Here is a 23,508-nt window from a genome sequence, read left to right as displayed (position 1 = left end):
TAAGCAGGCTCCTGAAGAGGCCAAAGTCTGCTCTTTTGAAGTCCAGGGCAGTGAGCTTGCTGCACGCTCTTCTCACTGTCTTGAGGATCTTGAACTCAACCATCTCGTGATCGTTGCATCCAAGGCTGCCCTAGAGCATCACATTTCCAACCAGCACCTCCCTGTTGGTGAGCACAAGGTCAAGCATGGCACCTCTCCTTGTCAGCTCCTCTATTACTTGCAGAAGGAAGTTGTCTTCCACACAATTGAGGAACCTCCTGGATTGCTTGTGCCGGGCCATACCGTCCCTCCAACAGATATCAGGGTGGTTGAAGTCCCCCATGAGAGCAAGGGCCTGCAAGCATGAGGCTGTTCCAACCTGTAGAGTGCTTCACACATTTCCCCAGATTCACACATTTCCACATTCACGTTTTCCACAGATTCCTCTTGACCAGGCAGTCTGTAACAGATCCTCACAGTAATGTTTCCCATCACTGTTCTCCCTTTAACCCTGACCCACAAACTCTCTGTTGACTGCTCACCTGTCCCCAGACAGAGTTCCATACTCTCCAGCCTATCCCTAACATAAATAGCAACTTTCCCTGCCGGGCCTGTCCTTTCTAAAGAGCCTTAAGAGTATTAAGAGAGGTAATTGCACAAAAGGTATACTAGATTAGATAAAATGTAGACAATTATCATTTACATGCTAAGGTATGTGTGGTGAGTTCTGTGCTATTTTCTGTGATTCTTTTCATCTTATGGTCAAGCCATTCTCTCAGACTTAACAGCTTAGGGATATTTATTCACTCCTTAAGAGAAGGAAACCTGCAGCATCTTGATGCTGCACGATAGGTATATGATATATGCATGTATGATACATATAGAATGATAGATAAGAACAATGAGCAAAAAAACCCATAATATGACAGGGCTTTGGTGTTTTTTTCACACATGGAATTGTCACCACCAAATTTTGACTGTATCTTTAGACCCAGTCTTTCAATCTGTTAAGTTGCTTTACCTATTATTTAACATTTTTGATTATACACAGGAATGCAAAGTCATTGTCTTGCAGGATCACAGATCATATCTGGGACACCAACTTGCTTACAATAAGCAAGAATGCTTACAATAAAGGCGAGCATAATGTGCATTCCATTAAGCAGAGTATTTTTGCATTCTGCTTGTGTGTGCATGCACATGTGTGTTCAGTGCCTGATGGGACTTGAGGACTTATAGTCCACTTACTAGCATTACAAATAGTGGGTCCTGCAATGTCAAGATTAGTGGGTCCCTGCTAGGTGGCACAGCTGGTTGAGCTTACTGTGGATTTACATTTTGTGAAAAAATAAATCAAGGTAGATATTTTATTAACATTTGAAAAACTCCAGATAAAAAAAAAAATAATCAAACCCATTTAGAGATAGTATTTTAAAAATATTTATTCTGCCACATTCCTCCATATCCTTAGATTTGATACATCCATATCCATCATTTTTAGGACAAATATATGCTTTAAATGTAAAGAATGTTTCTGGCTGACTGCAGGGCTCTTCACATTTTGATGAAAGTAGCTGTTAAAAATTTCCATAAAGTCACTTTGAAGTCCATCAGATTTCTGTGAGCTATGGCACTATTGGGATGGTGGTATTCAGTTGCCTCAGCACAGGCATGTAATGTGATTTCAGCTGCCTTATGAAATCTGATTCATCCTCGTGGGTTATGCAAGACCTTACATGTTACCTTTACCTCTCAGGCAGCTGGAGGCTCTATGGAGAGGCAAGGCTATCTCAGCTTTAATGCTTACTATTAGTTAGGACACTGCAAATGGGCTACAGGATTATTTTCTAAAAAATGGAGGTTGTATAAATGAGTTCATTAAATTTGATGTAGAAAATAAATGCTATTCTGAGGAAGAGATTTGAGATTAAAAACAAAGGGTGTTGTAAGCAGAATCAGAATGTATGTATGTGGGTGTCTCATTACCGTGCCACCTTGCTGATGAAATGAAAACTAAAACTGCTTTATAATGGATTTTAAATTCTTGTTTCAATGACTGGATAGTTATAGGATACAGTAAGAAATATTTGCATCGCTTCCACAAAATGCTTTAAACTGTGTGACTGCTTTTGTCCTGATGTAAAATTCGGTTTTCATGAAATTATAGGATGCGGTTGGTTTGCTGAAGTAGTTAATTTCCTTAAGATATCTGTGAAATTTATGCAAAAACAGGGCAATAAGATCCTACAGTATCAGTATTTCTTTCACTAAAAAATGGTTTTGTTTTGTATTGCAGAAAGTTTAATGCACATTCAGTGCAGAGTTGCTAATGATTACTCTTTATAGACTTCAGCATTTCAAAAATCCAAAATATTTAGAATTTATCTCTTTTACTGTTACAGCCATTTCATTTTCATTTCAATATCTAATACTTTTTTCTCCCCCTATCTCAGTATATAGACTGAACTCAGTAGTCTGCAGTTTGACACTGTGTGATGATTCCAGATTGCAGCACCTTTCGAGTTTGTTTAGGTTTAGGTTTTGGAGATACTGGACTTTACTTAGGAAAAGAGACCAGCAGCAGCAATTTCAATAAATATTTCAATAAACGCTGAAGAATTTCACCTGACAGAGGAAATCATCATCTGTGAAGAAAACAAATTGCCACTATGCAGTAAAGTCTGAAATCCAGAGCTATGTTATTCTTTCTTTCCAGAATAGTTTCTAGGTAAAATAATTTCTTTTTAAGCATATTAGAAAACATCTTAATGTTTTAAATGTTACAGCACATGGCCAAAATGAGATAGCAGAAGCTTTGTTATGAACTCTTAGAAGTACCAATATAAGCAAAGTTGCAGTACATTCTTGTTCTGACCTTGCTCTCTCTCTTTTTGCCTCTGCAGAAAATGCCAGTCTGGAATGCTGATAATATCATACCAGCATACAACAGCATTTCAATCATTAGTTATATTGTAAGGTTCATATGGTTTTTTTAATATATCATTGTAATTTTTACTCAGTATTCTGCTTACACCATTTCTACAGAAAATAAGTTGGATATGCAGAATAATTAAAATAATCTGATTTTCCCTCCTTTAGATATTAATGAATATCAGAATTATTGCTATTAGTAAAATGACTAAATTTATACTGAATTATGTATTCAGCTGGTGCATTATTTTTAAGTCAAAGGACAGATTTCTAGAACTTTATTACAATTGGCTTGGAAGACAACTATGACTTGCTGCAGCCTCTTCAGATGGAGGAAAGTGAAACAAACTCTTTGCAGACTCCTGTTGCATATAACTAACATGCTGATCTTCAGCAGACATTCACCACTGCATTTTCAAGCAAGTGCGATGTCTCAGTATCGGTTACTGTGGACAAAGAATGGAGTATTCTTAAACCATATGTATCTTTTTGAAACCGTTCTTGCTGGTTGCTCTATTTCAATGTCCCTTAATATACGCCGGGGAACTGCGTCACTATTTTTGCCTTTGTTCTTTGCTCTGCATCATACAGTAAAAGTTAAATTACAAAAATGTCACCAGTGAAAGGCAACTTAAAGAACAGAGAATGAATCCAAGTAAATCTCAAATATTTTGAGTCTAATTACTTACAAGAAGGCAATTAATGGTGTAAGAAGACTTCTGAATTTGCTACAAATATGTGTGTGCATGTGTGTGCGTGTGAACAGCAAAAGAAATTAAGACAGCGATAAATTTCTATTCTGCAAATTTCTACAATAGGTTATAGATTTTTTTTAAACCATTTTCCATTTTCAAGCCATTTTCAAATTTACTAACTTGCAGTTCTTGATTTTAGGTAAGTTGCAGTGAAATACATGTCTGATGTTATTTCCATAATTATTATTATTATTTAATGAATCTCTTTCAGGAATACTTCAAGACTGTATATGAAAGTATACTGTGTGTCATGTTTAGTCAAAACCAAGATTCAAGTCCTGTACACATCTACTAATCAAAACAAAGCCTAAATACTTTTCTAAGTGCTTTGAAAATATGATTAAATTCTGTATATTAAAGTAAGAAATTACTTTTTAATAGCCCATATTAATTTCTCAGCTCCTTAAAGGCTGTTTTTCCAGCCCAAGTTATTTATTTTTACCTTTCTATTTAATTTTTCTAATGCTACCAATAATACGGATTTCATTAGGAAGAGAGATTCTCCTGGCAGCTGGACCTGTCAGGCAGTACATTAGCTTACCAGCTTACGTGTCTTGCATTAGAATCTTGGAATGGGTTGTGAATTAGAAGTATTTCAGAAGTCTCATGCTAGTCAGAAGTAACCTTCAGAGATCTGGTGTCCTGACATAACTGACATCATCTGTTTGTGTTCAGGGAGGCTACTAACTAACTTGCAAAAGCATTTTCTCTCCAAATTACAGTTCTACAAAATTCTTTGCCATTCATCATCACAACTTGTTATTATTAGCTACCTAAAAAAATAAGTCACAATCTTTTATTCATCCATCTGAACTCCTTGACTCTATGGAAGTCCCCAGAGTCTCTGAACCCTTCACTCTCTGAATAACGGTAGGATGAGAGAGAGGATCCAGCTCAAAGGCTTAGCTCAGCAACTGCAGGGCTCATCTATGAGGTAGGATACCTCTTCTTAGATGTCACAGACCCAGCCTCAATATCACACTTGTCTGTCCTCAAGTGCATTCTATACCTGCAGGCAGTACATTAGGTAGGATCAGGATGTGTTCAACCCTCTTTCTGAGGCAGAGTAACTAGGAACACAGAATTCAGGAGACATTGACAGCACAAGTTAGGGTGTCTCCAGCAACCCAAATATTTGCTTCTTACACTGAGTTTACTAGTGCCCAAAAAATTAACACAGTCCTCAGGGGAACCACTGTCAGCAGCTGAAGCTAAAACGTTGAAGTGTATGTTGGGAAAAGTAAAAGCTAAATAACAGGCATGGGTCCTCCGCCCCAGATTTGCCCTCCAGCAGGAAAATGACACAGACAGTGGAAAAGCCTTAAATGCTGCGGCAAGATTTTCTGTAAACTAGTCATCAGAGCTCATAGCAGCGTAAGAAGCCCTATAGGACAGGCTGATACAGCTCAAGGACATCCAGAAGAGAAAATAGCATTTCACATAGGGTGGCAACTGTTCTGGCACGAGGCCTGCACAAACGTCCTGCGTCAGTGGAATCCCATAATAAGAATTATGTATGATAGTCAAAGAAATAGTGTTAGTGGAGTGAGTGAATAAAAATAAATAAATAAATAAATAAAATCACAGTTATGGACTCACATTCCTAACACCCAAGGTACTGCCTTATTTCACTTCTGTTTGCTCACCCAAGGAAAATATGTGCAGAACAGCTGTTTGCCATGCAAACAAGGATGTTTACAGGAGAATATGGGTACTCGCTACACAGTCAACAAATGTTTCCCCAGAACATGAAGTCATCAGCCATTTAAGAAAAAAAATTGATTTATGTTTTTTATGAATGTCATTCCTGTTCCTGACATCAGTCTGAGAATAGTTTTCCCATGTCACATGCTTTGCCTGGCTACCAGCCTTTATTTATCCACACAGATCTTCAGCTTTCAGTGAATACTAAATAGCAGAGAAGCAGAATAGCAGAATGCTTCAGCTTGGCTGGTTTTCCATCTATCATTGGCACAGCAGTAGTCGAGCTGTCTCTATACTGTTTTTTCACAAAGAAGTGATTACTAAAGCAGAATGCTCTAATACAAGATAAATATGCATGTCATGTTCTGACACTAATGATATGATCACAAACATGGTTACCAAACACCCAAGGACCAGCCAGGAGGCTTGCATCTCACAGATGTCTCAGGTGATCTTATAGTCAGCAATATGTCAGGTTTCCTCAAGACAGTGACTCCTTGGTAAATTAATTTGATTTTTAAAGCCTGTCTTCCAAAAAGGGCTCATTCTTATTTTCCCATTATGTTGCAGAAATTTGAAGCAATCTGTGCATTCAAATTATCATTAGAGGTTGTTTTTGTGATTCTGTCCTTCTACCATGTCTCACTGTAAAGGCATTTAATGCACCAAATACTTCTGTCATAAAAAAGGTTGACACTACAGAGGGGCTAACCTCTATTACCTTATGTGGTCTAATCAACTGCATTTAAAAAAGGTCAACAGTGCTTTTCATTTTGTGTTTATTTAATTCATCAGTACAAAATCTGTTACTCATAGGGAGATTTTGAAGGATACCAGCAGAACACATAGCTAAGAGCGGAAGGCTACTTCTTACATCTGCTTTTGGCAGAAAGTGTTCCTTTGCTCTTGAAACACACAGTTTCTAATGAACTCATTTGAATCATGGGTTTCCCAAAGACTGCAATAAGGAAAAGTGTTAGTATAACATTTCCTACAAAAACCAGTTTTAAATTCCTTGCTGTTTCATCTGCAAGTTTGGAGGGATGGCTTAGAAAAGCATCTGTACAGTTCAACAAAGGAAAATAGTTTGAGTCGGGAATGTCACATGAGAGTCTAACATGCTTTCACAAAGACCAGCGTGAGGCTGCCCTGTACGCTCTAAAGAGTAGAGATTCCTTTTACCTGCACTGAGGTGAGTTGGACTTCTGGTGAAGCAGCATTTTCTGAGAATAGCAGTTTCCTGCAGATTAGAGGATCACTGCAAAATTTACCATGATACTCTTATCTAATGTGGTTGGGACAGTGCTTCAAGCATTTAGAACTGAGTGATCTTTCCTAGGTAAACCTCTGTATTGCTAGTGATGATAGTGACACCACAAACACCGGTGTAGGTTATTTTCCGTGGTTACCCTTTTCCTGCATCGCATTTGTGTTTAGGAACATCAGGATCAAATTAGGAATAGAAGGTTATGAAGTTGAAGATTTTTTTTTATATCTGTGAAAGCTTCAGTGCCTAGTCAATGGTACCAAGTGTCCAGTATTTTAATATTTATTTAATCAAATGAAAGATTTTTATCATAATAAGTTACTAGGTTCAGTAACTTTAAGTCATCAAATGAATACCATTGCTTAAGTCCTGTTTGTAAGTTACTCTTGCAAAGCTGGTTTACAATATATTATAGCCAAAAGTACAACATCAGTATCTTCTCTTTCTTCCCTTCCAACCCTGAGTCTAACCTCCATGTCTGTCCTGCTGCTGGTTGGCGTATAACCTCTCCATCTGCCCAGGACCCTTACATAGCTATCTTACAGAGATTACTCAGGTACACCACACCTGGAGGGGCTGGGGATGCTGTATATCCACTAAAGCCATAATGCCTGTCACATTTACTGCACATTGAACTTTCCGTACTCTTTTTCCCCTCCGTGTGCAAACACAACATCTGCCATAGGCAGGCACATCAACAGAAAATTATGCAACAACAGTCAAGCTCCCGTTTTGTCAAGTACCCTTTCAGTTATTCTGAAGTTCCTGCCTCTTCCTTTTTTTCTTGACCTTTCATCTTCTTGATAACAAGTCAGTACACTTCATAATTCAGAAAGCAAAATCTTCAGGTCAAGAAATCTGTGTTCTTGAACTTTTACATTTCAAACTTTTAGTTGTTTGGTAAAAGTAAGAATTAACCTGGTCAGGCAGCAGTGGAGTAGCACATGTTCTGCAGTACACATTCTGGGATTCACAGGAAAGTGCACTGCCTCACTGAATGGCAAAGGCAATTGTCAGTAATCATCTTTCAAGAACTTTCACATTAATGTTGCACCATGGCAAGTAATCTAAAGGACCTCTCAGGATGATCATTCCAACAATAGAAAGACACATATAAAACAAGTTTGCCAAAATGCAGTCACATGTCCTGAAATGAAGCATCAATCTATGGAATTGCTCTGAAAGAAGGTAACTGGTTAATATCCTTGATGCTGGGTTTCCAGTGCTCCGAGAGCCACATAAGAGCCTATTGCAGCCCCAAATGTCTTCTCTGTGAAGGTCGACTGCCCTGTAGTGCATTTATGACCAGTCATTTTCTGTGTCGTTTCCAGAGAAGCATTTGAGCAGACTGTGCATTTATTCCTCAATTGGCTATTCTCAAATAAAAATTGTTTTAGAGATCCTGAACAATAACACAGCCCTTGGGAGAAAAGCTTCTCTGCATTAGCCATCAGGCTGACACCATGAATGATTACATCCAAGCATAAAATTTAATGAGATTTCTACAAAAATGAGTGACATCTGCATAGCACTCAGGTCCTGGCTAACTGTCATACATTTGTCATCACCGAGGCTTTTGTCCTTTATTAATCTGCTTTCAAGAACGCCTGCTGTTGGAAATGAAAATGCTTTTTAGCAGTCATCCTGCAGACTGTCTCAGAGCACACATCTCGGAAAGCATAATGACACATTGTCATGCCTAAGAATGCACTTAAAAGGCTTAAAAAACATGAGAGAACTCCGAAAACAAAACGTATGGAGAATTTAGCAGGAGATGTCTGTGTAAGTATACTTTACATCCTTTAATATAAGCAAGATGCTTGTTCTTTTGCCTATAATACAGTGGCTAGAAACTCTTTAACAAGATTCAATATGCATGGGAAAAATATTATTGTAGAAGAAAAGTAAAAAAAATATTTCCCTTTAATCTTGTTTGTGCTTGGGACCAAGGTATAATTCTGGGCCTAGGGCTCCAACCCAGTAAAAGCGTATGATTGTATCAAGATTCCAGCTTTCCTTTAAACTTTCCCTCATGGCTACAAGTAAAAATTTCACTAGTATTTTCCTACATCAACAGATAGCCTGAAACAATAGATGATGGACGTTGAAGATCACCCTATTTTATTAAACTAGCCCCAGGGCTTGCTATTCTGAGATGAAGGCCTGACCTGGTGCTTCCCATCAAAGAACAAAGGCAGGAGTGCAGAGGAGATGTTTACTCCTGGGAAGAAAAACAAGACATTTCAACTGCAAATGAAGATGGGAATCCAGAAGGCCAAGTCACAAGGTGTCCAAAGCCATCTACAGCATCAAGTCTGATAGCACTCAAAGCAAGGGAAGAGGAGAGACTCCCAGCACTGAAGCTGCTCACCACCACCCATGGAAGTGGAAAAACTTGCTTCCTGGGCTTCTATGAAGCAATTGCAGCGTGTGATGGAGCCAGTCTTTTTCCATTATACATCCATAATACTAGACTTCACTGAATTCCTTCCCTTCCAGGAATGGAAGGAATTGAATCCCTTGAATTTCAAACATTGATTTGTCTTTGTTGTTATTGTTGTTATATCTAAACGCCATACATTTCCAACATTTTAATGTCAATTAATTGTTTGTAGATCACTGTCAACCAAAGAGAGGTAAAGTGGCTAATGTAAATTGCTTTCTCATTTAAAGGATTCAGTGTCTCTTTCAATTCTGAAGCTACTGAGCCCAGCTATTACAAAACTCTGATCATACTGTTATCACAGTTCATGTAAACATGCTTTTGTTAAAGGCATATCAGAGGAAATATAAAGCTGCTTGCAGCTGCAAATGCAAAAACATCACAGGAGCTAAAAATATTTCTGTTAATGGGGATTTTTAGCCTTTGTTTTTCAGATAAACTTGGTTCTACTCATGGACTAAGGATTTTAGCCAGCAGAATATTTGATTGCACGAAATAGCACTAAAATATAATAATGCTGATCTCAATAATCACAGAATCACAGAATCCCAAGGTTTGGAAGGGACCTCAAAAGGTCATCCAGTCCAACCCCCCTGCAAGAGCAGGGTAACCTACAGTACATCACACAGGAACTTGTCCAGGCGGGCCTTGAATATCTCCAACGTAGGAGACTCCACAACCCCGTGAGCAACCTGTTCCAGTGCTCCGTCACTCTCACAGTAAAAAAGCTTCTCCTGATGTTCGCATGGAACCTCCTATGCTCCAGTTTACACCCATTGCCCCTTGTCCTATCACTGGACATCACTGAAAAAAACCTAGCTCCATCATCCTAACACTCACCCTTTACATATTTGTAATCATTGACGAGGTCACCCCTCAGTCTCCTCCAAGCTAAAGAGACCCAGCTCCCTCAGCCTCTCCTCATAAGGGAGATGTTCCACTCCCTTAATCATCTTTGTGGCTCTGCGCTGGACTCTTTCAAGCAATTCCCTGTCCTTCTTGAACTGAGGGGCCCAGAACTGGACACTATTCCAGATGTGGCCTCACCAAGGCAGAATAGAGGGGTGAGTAGCTTTGAGAGAGGACGCCTGCAACACCGGAGCGGAGCGAAGCGAGATCAGCGTCCAGGAGCCTCACCTCAGAGTGACAAGAGCCACCGAGGAGGGAGCCTCGAGTCCTCAACAGGACTTGCCCAGAAGCCGGCAGCTCAGCTCACTCGAGGAGCTGACTCAGCGGGGATGGAGCCAGGAGGCTCTGCAGCAGCTGTGAGTGGTTAAAAACCTGCCCTGGGAGCGCGAGTGACCAGGAGCGCGGCGAATGGAGCGGGTCGAGGCAGTTAGCGTGGGCAGGAGAGCAGGATAACTGCCTGATCAAGAGGACTCGCCTGGAGCGCAGGAGGAAGAAGGACTGCTTGCTTGTGCAGGCAAATCAGGTGTCTCATATAGCAGCCCATGATTAAAAAAGCCAAAACCCTGCCTTTGGCACCAGTCACGTAGCCATATATTAATCTGCAGGCTTTTTCTTATTTATCTCTTCACCCTTGCTTGTAACAAGTATGGAGGCAAACACCACTTGCGCTCCAGCCACAGCTACACCAGACCTGAGTTTTTGCCACCCTAATCTGCAGTTGTTGAGCTCTGACAGTTCAGCAAGTGGGACTGCGCCACTCATCGCAGGTTGTGGCAATGGAGGTATCCAAAAGGCCTGCTCCACTACAGCTCATGCTACATGCAAGCAGCATTGGGCTTCTGCAAATGTGTAACAGCAGTTGCTTTCTATTACTAAAGTTGTTTCCGTCACCACCCTTCCTGCAGCTTCATTCTGGGAGAAAGTTTCCAGTAGTGCATTTCTGATTTCACAGTCCACCATCTGTGTAGGAGCAGAAGCAAAACTTCAGCCTTCAACAACAGGAGGATGGAAAAGAATCAGAAGGATTTTGGATGCTAAGAAAATCCGGATTTTTCATAAATAATTATAGCTATTAGTAATATTAACATTTTACAGAAGTTTTAAGTCCTGTCCTTCAGTACTTATATAAGCTTTTACGTAAAAGAAACCAGAAGAAAGATGTTTATTCTGCTTTTACCCATGACAGAGATGCACATTTTCCCCTAAACATCTGGTTACAGCAACTGTGGAAGAGGATCCTGAACCAGGAGAACCTTGCCACTGATTTAGTTTGTCAAGTGCAAATGAACGTTTTCTAACACCAGTAATATCAATATCAGAAAGAATTAAAGAATAAAATCGGGGTGGGAATGGGACACTACAGACACATTTTAATTTGTAGTCGTGGTTGTTACCACGTGCCTCACTTATTGGATGAGTCACATGGCCTGTACAAATGGTGATTAGCATATTCTCATTTGGTTCAGCTAAATAGAATAAATAATCCTTTAATTTCTTTAAAGCAAGAAGTTGTTGTGGGTTTTTTTGCTTGTTTTTAATGGACCCATAGTACTTATCAGCCTTCAAAATATTTGGGTCTGGGTTTTGTTTTTGTTTTAATAGCTCTAAATCAAACAGTTAAATCAAAACAGCTGTACTTCCAGCAGGATAGTAATTCAGGAGGTTTCCCTGAATGAGTGAATTTGAGAAGGATGAATGCTGCATTCTTGATTCAGTTATTATCAATATTATTGTTCTTCAAGAAGCAATCCACCTGTGCTTCATTTCGATCACTGTTTGTCTTTCCTGCTGACAAGGAAATGCTGACAATCTTCATGCAAAGCGAGGATGTGATTGCAACTGTTCAGTCTAACCTGGATGCTTTTTAAAGTTGCTCATTTTTTTCCTTTAATTTCAGGTTCAGAACAATTATAATGGAGGATTGGAGGATTTATCTTTTTTTTAATCTGTTTCTATTTCTAGTTCTGCCACTGTCACTCTGACAAGTTAATTGATCCTCATCCATGCAGCATTTAAACAGTAGAAACAATCACAGTTTACCAGCAGAAATCATGGAAATGAGGTATCTCTGTGATGTAGTTGTATTTCATGGATATTGAACTCCACAGAGTCCCTACAGAATGCATCTCCTCTATTATTACTGTTCATCTGTGATGATGGTGTAGTCTGTTTGATTATTCCACTTTATTTCTAGGTCCTCCTGGTCCCCCAGGGGTTGTAATAGTGGAGGAAATTTCAGACACAACAGCAACACTCTCCTGGAGTCCTGGGGCAGACAATCACAGCCCTATCTCCCTCTACAACCTGCAAGCACGCAGTCCATTTTCTCTTGGCTGGCAGACCGTAAAAACAGGTGAGAAAAACTTTCAAACAGAACAGCTAAACTGTTCAAAACTCCTGCTCATCACAGTAATAACTACCGGCAACTACAGGGACAGATAGAACAATGATAAATAAAAAGCACTGATTTTTTTTTTCTTTCTTTTTTCATTCCTTTTATGTTACTTAGCAACAGCTCTGAAAGGACAACACAAAGACACCTGCCATGCTGCATCTGTGAATAAGCAGAAAGCTCTCCACTATATCCTTCAATCTGTGTCTTTTCAGGAGTACCACAGTGCCAAAAACCTAGCTGTGATTTATGACATATTAGATCCTTGATGTTTATCACTTCTAATGGCAATATTATGTCACAGAGTCCACTTGCCATTGAGACACTGCATGTGAGCCTCAGATTTCTGAGTGACCTACACATTTCTTTACTCTCTGCAGTTCCAGATGTGATAAGTGGTGACATGGAGTCTGCTATGGCTGTCGAACTGAACCCTTGGGTGGAGTATGAGTTCAGAGTTGTAGCAACCAACAAAATTGGGACTGGAGACCCAAGTACACCATCGCGAGTGATCAGAACCAATGAAGCAGGTAAGAAGAGGATAAAAAAGTTAATTTTCTAGGACTATCAGAAACAAGAACTATTTAAATATGATAATAGGCCTATGTTCTTCTCCCTGGTAAGCCTCTGTGTGTTCCGTAATCACTGTTCCAGGGTGACATTTTTGTAATGAGGAGCCATTTTGTTTTAATTACAAGAATAATGTTTAATTATTTTAAATAATCTATTATTTAAATTATTATTTCAATATTAAATAGAAATTTCAAATAAACCCATTCTCTGCTGTCTTACTCCATCCAGTCTACCTTACTTTTCATCTGGCTTACACTTAAGCCATTGCTGCCTGCCCTGTAGCAGGCTTCCACTGCTCTTCAACTGTTGGCTGTTTCTCAGTCTCTTCAAACAACTGCTTCCGATCAGTCTCTCCCTCCTTATTTTTCATAACTTCTTTCCTTGAAGGTGCACAGAATTTTTTTCAGCAAGATAAGAAAGTCATGAGAAGCAGCTCAATATGAAGTATCTTGTGCTCTGTTTCTTTGTCATGCACACTCTACCATGAACTGTTACTGCATTTAAAGAAATTTCATTGTATTTCTAATTGGGATGGTACTGTGGGAGCCCAGGAAAAATGTTTTATATCCTATTTGGGACTCGGGAAAATTGCAGTGGTCTCACAGAGCTTGGAATCATTGTCAGTAACTGGGGCAGAATGAAGAGACAAAGAAAGGGATTGGGAATCTGAGAAAAATCCCTAGGCAGCTTGAGAAACACAGTTTAAGAGGCAGAAAGAGATAGAGAGAGGGTTTGAATAAAGCCTCAGAAGAGAACTGCATCTCAGAAGACTTTCAAATTATTCTTTATTCTTTGTTATTTAGGAGGCCTAGAGAGTTTTGGTTTGATTTTGATGTTTCTTCAGATGAATAATTTGTAAGTATTTTGTTGATCATACCTAATAGAAGAGTGCCAAGTTCAAAGATTCCACTTGAGTTTGAAAGTGTAATTGATTTTGTAGTTGTGCATATTCTGGACAAATAGAGCAGTTGTGTTGCACTCTTTCTTCTCATTAAGGCAGATCGTAAGAATTACAAGTAGCAATGCCAAAATGTGTCCACTTCTTGCATTCTGAAGTAAAATTCTTATCTTTTAAGGTATGTTAATCTTGTGCCTCAGCTCTATAGTTCACCAGTCTGTGTATATGCCACCCATAAGCATTCACAGCAGAATTTTCAGGCTGGTTTTCTTAGACAGGGCCACAGAATTGACTGAATAATCAGGGCCGGAAGAGATCTTGGGAGATCTCTAGTCCACCCTTCTCCTCAAAGCTGGGTAAACTGGCTTCAGAGCAGATTGTTCACGTCTTTGTCCAGTGTAGTATTTGTAACCTCCAAGGAGGGATATTGCACATCCTTTCTGGACAACCTGTGCAAGCAGTTAACTAATCTCATTGTGATTTTCATTTCAATATATCTGGCTGGAGCTCCCCATATATCGACTTATGACCACTGTCTCTTGCTCTCCCACTCTCCCACCCTGCACCACTACGAAGACCCCATCTCTGTCTCCTCAATGACCTCCCCATGCGCACTGGGAGCTAGCGTTAGGTCCCCCAAAGCCATCCCTGCTCAAGACTGAACAAGTCTGAAACAGCTTCCCCAGCCTTTCCTCACAAGGCAAATGCTCCAGTCCCACCATCCCAGGTGGCCTCCTTTGAACCTCCTCTAGTTGATCAATGTCTTTCTCATTGTGACACCCAGAACTGGCTGCGCTGTTTCAGAAGAAGTCTAACAAACCTATCTTCAGTTGTATTAACTTTTTTTTTTTTACTTCAAATAACTGTGTAGTTGCTGGCTGATATTAAATTTCACTGTGCAATCACAGAACTGCACTGAAGTGATTTGATTCCCATTCATGCATGTGGAAGGATGCTTTCTTTCCAACTATCCTCCTCATCTTCTGGAAGCTCCACACAGTGTGAAACTCGGTAACTGTATAGAAGAAAATTCAGATGCTACACATATTGTTCTGTAAGAAAAGAAGGAAAGGGAAATGAAATAAAAAACACCAGCTACTTTCATGTCAAATGATTTAAAAAAAAAACCCCTCTTTTTCTTTCCTTGACTTTGTTCCATATTTCATTGGAAATGAAAATACTGCTAGACCCAAATGTTTGAATGACTGTCTATTTATTCAGGGGGTACTTACCACAGAGAACAAAAATATTGTGGAAAAAGTTTATCCTCTAGTAGTTTGCACCCCTGGGATTATGTTTTTTCACATATATGAATATGTTCCCTGTGTTTGAAAGGATGGTTCAGGATTTTAATCAGCCAGATGTATTTAAGATGTGAGTGAATGTTCTTCTTATAAACTGAGGTTTTAAAATGTCGGGTTTCCTCTAGCTGTCATGTTTTTAGGTTTCTTCTTCTTCTTTCCCAGTGTTTAACAAAGGCTGTATTTACTAAAACACATTCCTACAACACTAATGAAAGTTGTCTTCATGCACATCCAATTTTAGCATTCCTTTGGACAATCACCGCGACTTCACCTCTGTAAAAATGAATTACAATGATAGAATAATAGAACAGTTAGAGTTAGAAAGGACCTTAAGATCATTTAGTTCCAACCCCCCTGCCATAGGTAGGGACACCTCACACTAAACCGTGTCACCCAAGACTCTGTCCAACCTGACCTTGAACACCATCAGGGATGGAGCATTCACAACTTCCCTGGGCAACCCATTCCAGTGCCTCACCACCCTTACAGTAAAGAACTTCTTCCTTATATCCAATCTAAACTTCCCCCGTGTAAGTTTTAACCCGTTACCCCTTGTCCTGTCACTACAGTCCCTAATGAAGAGTCCCTTCCCAGCATCCTTCTAGGCTCCCTTCAGATACTGGAAGGCTGCTATGAGGTCTCCATGCAGCCTTCTCTTCTCCAGGCTGAACAGCCCCGACTTTCTCAGCCTATCTTCATATGTTATTCATTAAATAATAATCCTGGGACAGACAAAGCATGCAGTGTACAGTGTTTTCACTCAGTGATTGATATTCATTTCTGGGTAATACTCCATCATTGCTGCTACCAGAAGGAACAGTACTTAACTCAAGTAGCAATGATCTGCACTCCAGTACCTGGGGGTCTTCCCTGATAAATGGCAATGTAGCTGATAACAATACAGGCCTTCCTGAATAATAGAATCATAGAATCATAGAGTAGTTAGGGTTGGAAAGGACCTCAAGATCATCTAGTTCCAATGCCCCTGCCATAGGCAGGGACACTTCATACTAAACCATCCCACCCAAGGCTTCATCCAATAAATCAGCAACACATTAATTCAAATAGGAAAAATGTCACCCTAGTTGTTTACTTGCACTTTCAGCTTCCCAGTTAGCAATAGCTTTTTCCTACCAGATTTACAGCTGCACAAATGTCATGTTAGAAGGGAGCATTTTGTAGTATGACATTGAAATCCAGACAGCTGCCAGTAAAACAACTCAACCACCTTCAGAGAAATTGAGACTGAATTTATTTGGTGTGCCTGCTTAACACAGCATGGAACAGCAGAAGTCTGTAGCCATCACCTCAATTTCAAAAGACCTTTCTGTAAGAAAAGATTTGGTTTCTGTTTCAGTTCTGAATGGTTTAGGGGTTTGTGTTGATTCAGATTTTTTAATAGAAAAGGTATATGCAATATTCTATAGAGGGAATGAGAAGATGGGAGTTACAATAAGACATAATCTCCCAGTTTGTTAGAATCTGCAGAGAGCTATGAAGTCAGAACACAATGGACTCTGCTTTAAACAAAGAACCATTAACAAAAAAAACAAACTAATAAACCAAACAACACATATAGTTCTCTGCAAAATAGCATGCTGCTTATAGCTTTTATGGCACTCTTGAAACGCCAAAGGCTTCATAGAATTATAGAATAATAACCTGTTTTAGCAGAAGCATTTTTTTACAAAAAAAGAAAAAAGAAGCAGCTACTTTTTCCTGATCTCAGATATTCCCAAAGTGCAGATCCTGTTTAGCTCTGTCCTCTGAGACAGACTGTGTGAATTATCACCCTTGGTATAGTTTTCAGATGCCGACAGGAAATCTAATAATAGTTTTCACTGGATTTCGTATCTGGTTTTCCAGATTAGCACATTAATATCTGTCTTGGTGCACCCAGTGATCCATTATTTTTCAGAATGCCTCTAATGCTTATTTTTATCTTAAGGCTTCAAGGGAAAATTTCTATTAACATGGGATCCAGTTCTAATATCGTAGCATTCAAGCTGTAAAAGGCTGTCGTGGTTTAAACCCAGCCGGTAACTCAGTACCACGCAGCCGTTCGCTCACTCCCCCTGCTTCATCCCCCCGCTCCCAGAGGGATGGGGAGGAGAATCAAAAGAATGTAACTCCAATTGGGTTGAGATAAGAACAGTCCAGTAACTAAGGTATAACACAAACCACTGCTGCTACCACCAATAATAATGATGACAAGGGAAATAAAAAGGGAATAAAATACAACCACTCACCACCCACCAACTGATACCCAGCCTGACCGACCAGTGATCCAGCCCTTCCGGGTAACTGCCCCCAGTTTATATAGTGGGCCTGTTGTGCTGTGGTATGGAATACCTCTTTGGTTAGTTTGGATCAGGTGTCCTGTCTCTGCTTCCTCCCGGATTCCCCTCCTCCCTGGCAGAGCATGAGGCTCAGAAAGTCCTTGGTCAGAGTACACATTACAGAGCAGCAACTAAAAACATCGGTGTTATCAGCGCTGTTCCCAGGCCGAAAGTCAAAACCGCAGCACTGCACCAGCTACTAAGAAGGAGAAAAATGACTGCTACTGCTGAACCCAGGACAAAGACATATACGTGAAAGGACATATTTCAGAGAGAATATGGCATCAGTCTCTCTACTTATGACCCATGCAGAGCAACCTGGCTGTTTTCAGTGATCATAGATGTGCCCCACAGGTGAAAACAGGAAGGCTGCCCTGCACTGGGTAAAATTCCAGGAATACCAGTCTCCCAGCGGAGAAGGTGACTGTGTCTCATTCTTAAACGAGAGTTGAGATCCACCAGGCTGAATGATAGCTGTGTAGACAACCCACAGAGACAGCAAATTTGTGATTCTGCTTCCCGCATTTTATACTTAAGTGGAAACTGGCATCTATAATGGCACAAGCTAATTTGACTGGAGACTAAAGTCTTTTCTCTCCCCACGCCTCTCTTATCACTTCTTCCCCATGATAGGAGCAACATCTCATATTAGTCCATTATCTAAAAATACCCATGAAAACAATACTAGGGATGGTATAAGGAAATCAACAGAATAATAAACAGGTTTTCACTTGCTTTAATTTCTAATTAAACTCTAATCTTATTAGTTCATATTTAGTTAACATAATTGCTTTTCATAACTACTTTCATCAGAATGGATAATACTGCAATTTTCTGGCACATCTAACTTTTAGCCAGCTGCTGCATTTCTGTCATTTCTAGCCTTGATACATATTTTACAGGTCCACAAGGTGAAAAGAGCCAATAACATGAATTTAAACATGTCTGGCATTCCACTAAGGCAGTCGGTCATTTGAAGCCTGGGGGCAAAGCATCAATTACATTATCTATTCATGGGAAAACATGGGGAGAGAGAAATTGAGTAGAATCAAAGTTTAACCTGCTAATCATGCATGCAAACTTGATTTTACGAGGTAACAATGATGTAGTGCACTCTATTAGTAACAGGTTATACTCAGGCTTTATCTTTAATAAGTTCTTATTTTCCATTATGTCACACTTACTTTCAGATAGAATTTCTTCATAGCATAACAAGAAATGCCTCTGTCCAGGGAACAAAAAAGAAAGATACCTGTTTTAGACTGGCTTTGTTTTAGGGTTTTTCTGTTGTTGGCAGTGGTGCTCTATTTGTTTGTGACCTGTATAAAAGAAGCTTCAGCTTTTCCCATTATCATAAGTACTTTTTGCTCTAAAACAAATTAATAACCTGCTGTATATGTGACATTTGGAGATGATTACATGGGCTACTAAAGGCTTTGTGGAAAATTTGCTTTTCCATAGAGAAAAACAAAAGGAGGATATGCCCATGACTGCATGGGTATATTTAGAACCAATAGGCTGCTAGCACATACTATTGCAGGCTCAATTTAATATGCAGTATATATTGGCAAACAATCAAAATGTGTGCGATGCTAAAAGAATAACAGGAAGGCTAAGGAATTGGTTCTCTGGCATATATATAATAGCATTTGAGATTTCAGTCCTGTATGTGGTGATTTGGGGGCTATTCAGACACAGATGACACATGACAGTATTATCAGTGAATAGAACTGAATTCTATCTCCTACTAAACTACCAATATTAAAAACACAGATAAAGTGAGAAAGGAAATGTAGATCCTGAGACCAGTTGAGGCATCCTTGTTTTCCACTAGTTGAATACAGTGTATCATCCACTTCCGAGATGCTAGGACGTTTTGCATACCTGAACAGATGAGATGTGAAATGTTTTGTGGGAGGATGTGAACTTCAGGGCTGGCCTTTCGCACATTGAAAGGGTTTTCATTTAACATCTCTGTGTTTCCAGATGTGTACTACAGGAGACAGATACACACACACACATATATGAAAAATCTATATAGAAAGGAAAAGAACTGAGAAGAAAATACTGATGAATGTGCTGTTGCTTTGGTCCTCACATTAAGAAGTGCTGCAACAAACCCTTTCCTTCTAAACCATATCTTACCCACAACTAAGAGGGTTAGTTTTAAAACTACATGTACTTTAAACTCTGCATTCGTAAGGTTTGGGTAAAATTTTGGAAGTGGTAGTTAATACCATAGCTATGAAACCATGAATATTTGGGATGGATGTTAGCTTCCCTTTCAGTGTTCCACTGTGTCCAACATTTTGAAAACTGCTCTCTGCTTAATTGTGTTTAAACTAGTTCTAAAAGTTCCTCTCTGTTCACTCCGCCCTTATTTTTATTTATCAGTGGAAACTGTGGATTCTGGTAGACCATAAAGATGACCTTATTCGAAGATTTTGGGTACTGACTTTTGGGCAAAATATTGGAAATCATTATATATTTCATTCTGACATTATAACAAATGAAACATAGCCATTTATGTTTTCAAAACAGGTACAGTTTGGATTTTACACACAGGTTGAATTATCGGCACTTTTCTGCACTTTATAACCACTGTTCCCATACACAAAGCCCTCAGCAACACTAGTTCTGTGCATACATTTTGTCCTAAACAAACACCACTGTTTTTCATGCATAAGATATGCCTGAATTATTAAACAACTGGCCTCAGCTTCATATATAAGCTTTACCTTTCCATATCACTTTTCCATCATTAATAGTTTAAGCATATTGTCAAATGCTTCATAGGACTGCTGAGGGCTACATTCTTTGTGCCTGCTCTTAGACAAAATTTTGAAGGGTTTTTTTTTGTTTGGTATAGGGGTTATAAGTTTTAATAGTGTTTAATTTCACTTTCATTTTCAGCATATCACGGTACTTCCATGAAAATGTAAACACAATAAAAAACCCTGCTGTTTCTGTTTAAATCAAACTCTGGGCAGAGTCATTTCAAGATTTTTGTTTGTTTGTCTCAAGTGGATGTTTCAACATCAGCTTGTGCCAGCATACACCATTATTTACTTTGACCTACATCTAGTAACCATGTCTTTCAGAACACAGGTTTTAGTAACTGTTTGTTGTTCTCATTACCGTAACAACAAAGAGACCTGGATTTTACCTCCAAACATTACCAGTGGTTGCAGAAACAAATAAAAAGAACTGACCTGATCCCAAAGAGCTTATGATCTAAGAATAAAACAGGAGACAAGTGAGAATAGGTAGCTGACAAAGGGGCTTATGAGAAGGCTTTGATCAGAATTACAGGCATATGATCAAGTTAAGCATAGTCATATTTTATGATCCTAAGGACCAGTTTTAAGCAAAGGAAACATTCATTTTCCAGTTGGTGATGTTCTCTCATCTTCTTGTTAAATGAGACATACTAATACACAAAGAGCTCTTTGCTACTAATTGGGGTGTATTTATCCAGAAGAAACAATACTGAATTTCTCAGCTTTGATAAACATTAAAGAAAAGAGTTCCTAATGTCCTCATTCCCCAGGCTGAATGGATCCTGTCCAGGAGCCAAGTTTGTCATCATGCCTGGGTGCAAGTGCATCTCCATGAGTGTCACTGCTGAGAATTAACAACTTAAAGATTGGAAAGTCACTAATTGCATGGCAATAAACGTAGGCTATGAATAAGTAAATTCAGATATAACACTGATATAAAGGTGATGCCGCTGAAAGGTTTACTAGTATATAAGCTCAGTTCCTTGCAAAAAATGTTTTAATAGTTTTCTTCTCTTAATAGTTACTTATTTCAAAATGTCCTCCTCTAAGTGTGTATAATCTGCTTTGGTGCAGTGCAGAGGAAATTTATTCCTTTGACACATTTATTCTTTTAATGGTTATTCATTTGAGAAAGTTTCACTGTGTGAATATACATTTTAGTTTGGTGCAAAAGAAATTCATCGTTTTGACAGTTTTATTCATGTAACGTTTATTCATTTAAATAGGGCTTCAGTCTGCAAAACTGTTAATAAGAAAACTCTAGAAAGAGGACACTGCAGGTTAAATAAGCCATCATGTTGGGTGCTTCAAAGGAATACAGCATACTCTCTCATCAGGAACATGGCACTTACATAAAAACTTCATTTATCTTTATAACTTGCCCAAAAAAATCTCTTAAAAAGGCAAGAGAAAAATGGGTGCTACACAAGGTTTAAATATGCTCCATTACAGGTGGCGTCATAATTTTTTCTTGTTAAATAACTGGCAGATGATTCTTCATCTGCATATTTTCGCTATAGAACATTCATCCTGGTGTTGCACATTGATTATTTTTATTTATTTATTTATTTAAGGAAGGAAAAGAACACAGATAAAGTGTAAATCAGAAGCAGTTCATAAACTTTGTGGGTTTGCAACATTTATGTGAAAAAACAGAATAGGGCGTAGGTTCTTTAAAGGGGAGTTCAGAGTTCAAAAAGATAATGCACAAATGAATTCTGAAATTTTATGTGAACTTCCAGGATCTAGTAAAAACTGCACTTTCCTTGATCTTAATTTGCTAATGATCAACATGGAAAATAAAGAGTACTGTGTACATTTATTTAAATGTATTTTTCTTTGTATAGTTCAAAGGCACAGTGCTGCACAATAAATCAGCTAAAGAGAATGCTCTTTCTCAGTTAATGCCTCACAGTGTGTTTCTACCGATGACCTATGTATTGCTGTAAAGAAGAAAAGACAAAGTTTTTCTCTTAAGACATACGTAATCAAATAAAGAAAGCAAATGAAATCAAAACATTAATCATTTGGAAAGCACTAAGTAAGATAAAAGAAATTATACAGTTCCAGTGGAACAATTAAGATTTGTAGTTTTGCAAAATATGAAAACCAAATTCACACTGTTGATGATAATTATAATTTCTTTTAAAGGATTCCATCAGCTGTTCATATGTGCTTTTAAAACCATAATGGTAGTCTCGATTCCAGCCTTATGAAATAAATGATAGGGGATGTTTAAGTATGGTTACTTTAAAATTTCTGAAAATTGCTTTCCTGATAAAGCATACAAGATTTGCAAGAACTGACACGTTCAAAATCCCTAATGACCTGGGAAACAGTAGAGACATACCATTCGTGGCCTAAGACTTTATAAAATATGTCTAGTTCTTCCCTGACTTTGAGTTGTGTTTGAGTTGTCTATTCAAAAAATACAAATATTATCAGGATAGTTCCTGGTTACCTCTTAGATGATATGTACATTGAAATTCTGACTAATCTGCAGAAGACATTGTACTTACACAGCTTTTCTTTTCAATATTATATGTCTTCTCAGCTGATGCTTTGTTTGAGTTTACCAGCTTGACTATAGCTCTGAAATGAAACTTGAGCAAATTTTCTTGACCACAGACTGCTATGTTTGTTATTTCTGTTCTGATTTAACAGCCTTATGTCTGCTGCAGCAACTTATTACTATGGGGAAAACTTTAATAACTTGGACATTTTGTTTTGTTTAGCTTTGTTTTTTTTTTTGTTTTTCCTTTTTGCTCACAGTTCCAAAGACACCTCCAGCTAATGTAAGTGGCAGAAGTGGAAGGCGACATGAATTAGTAATAGCATGGGAGGTAAGGGACTTTTCTGATTAAAGGTTTTGTTTCATGTTTACTTCTTTGAGGGCAAAGTAAGGAGTAGTGTACTGGGGTTTCCTTACAGCAAGTCTTGTCAGGACATGAACACAAAATACTGTTCTCTAAATATGTTCTAAAGTTTTGAAGTAATGTGCATTTTCATGAGGTTTGAGTAGACGGCACTATAGCAGCAGCTCAACAGTTGTGCTAATTCTTAAATCTTTTCTTCCTGTTCTACTGCTTGGGTTGATTTGATTTTTCTGGATCTTCTGTAGATGCTACATTAGATGAAATAGTTGCTATGGGAATAGAAAGAAAGCCTTGTTTTGTGCTTTTTGTTTTGGTTTTGTTTTTGTTTTTTTAACCTGAGAATTACTTGTTTTAAGCA

General features: G+C 38.7%; 1 protein-coding gene across 1 annotated transcript in view; it reads left to right on the top strand.

The window, feature by feature from the left end:
• The window catches only part of CNTN5 (contactin 5), a 234,548-nt gene that overhangs the window by 186,814 nt on the left and 24,226 nt on the right, over positions 1–23,508 (top strand). The window contains exons 14-16 of the mRNA XM_065678713.1: positions 12,183–12,341; positions 12,761–12,910; positions 23,047–23,117. Of these exons, the coding sequence (XP_065534785.1) occupies positions 12,183–12,341; positions 12,761–12,910; positions 23,047–23,117 (380 nt within the window). The remainder of the gene's footprint in view (positions 1–12,182; positions 12,342–12,760; positions 12,911–23,046; positions 23,118–23,508) is intronic.

This window comes from Lathamus discolor, chromosome 4, assembly GCF_037157495.1.
Source record: "Lathamus discolor isolate bLatDis1 chromosome 4, bLatDis1.hap1, whole genome shotgun sequence".
Lineage (NCBI taxonomy): Eukaryota > Metazoa > Chordata > Aves > Psittaciformes > Psittacidae > Lathamus > Lathamus discolor.
Note: the sequence above shows the minus strand (reverse complement) of the source record. Positions and strands in the feature narration are given on the sequence as shown.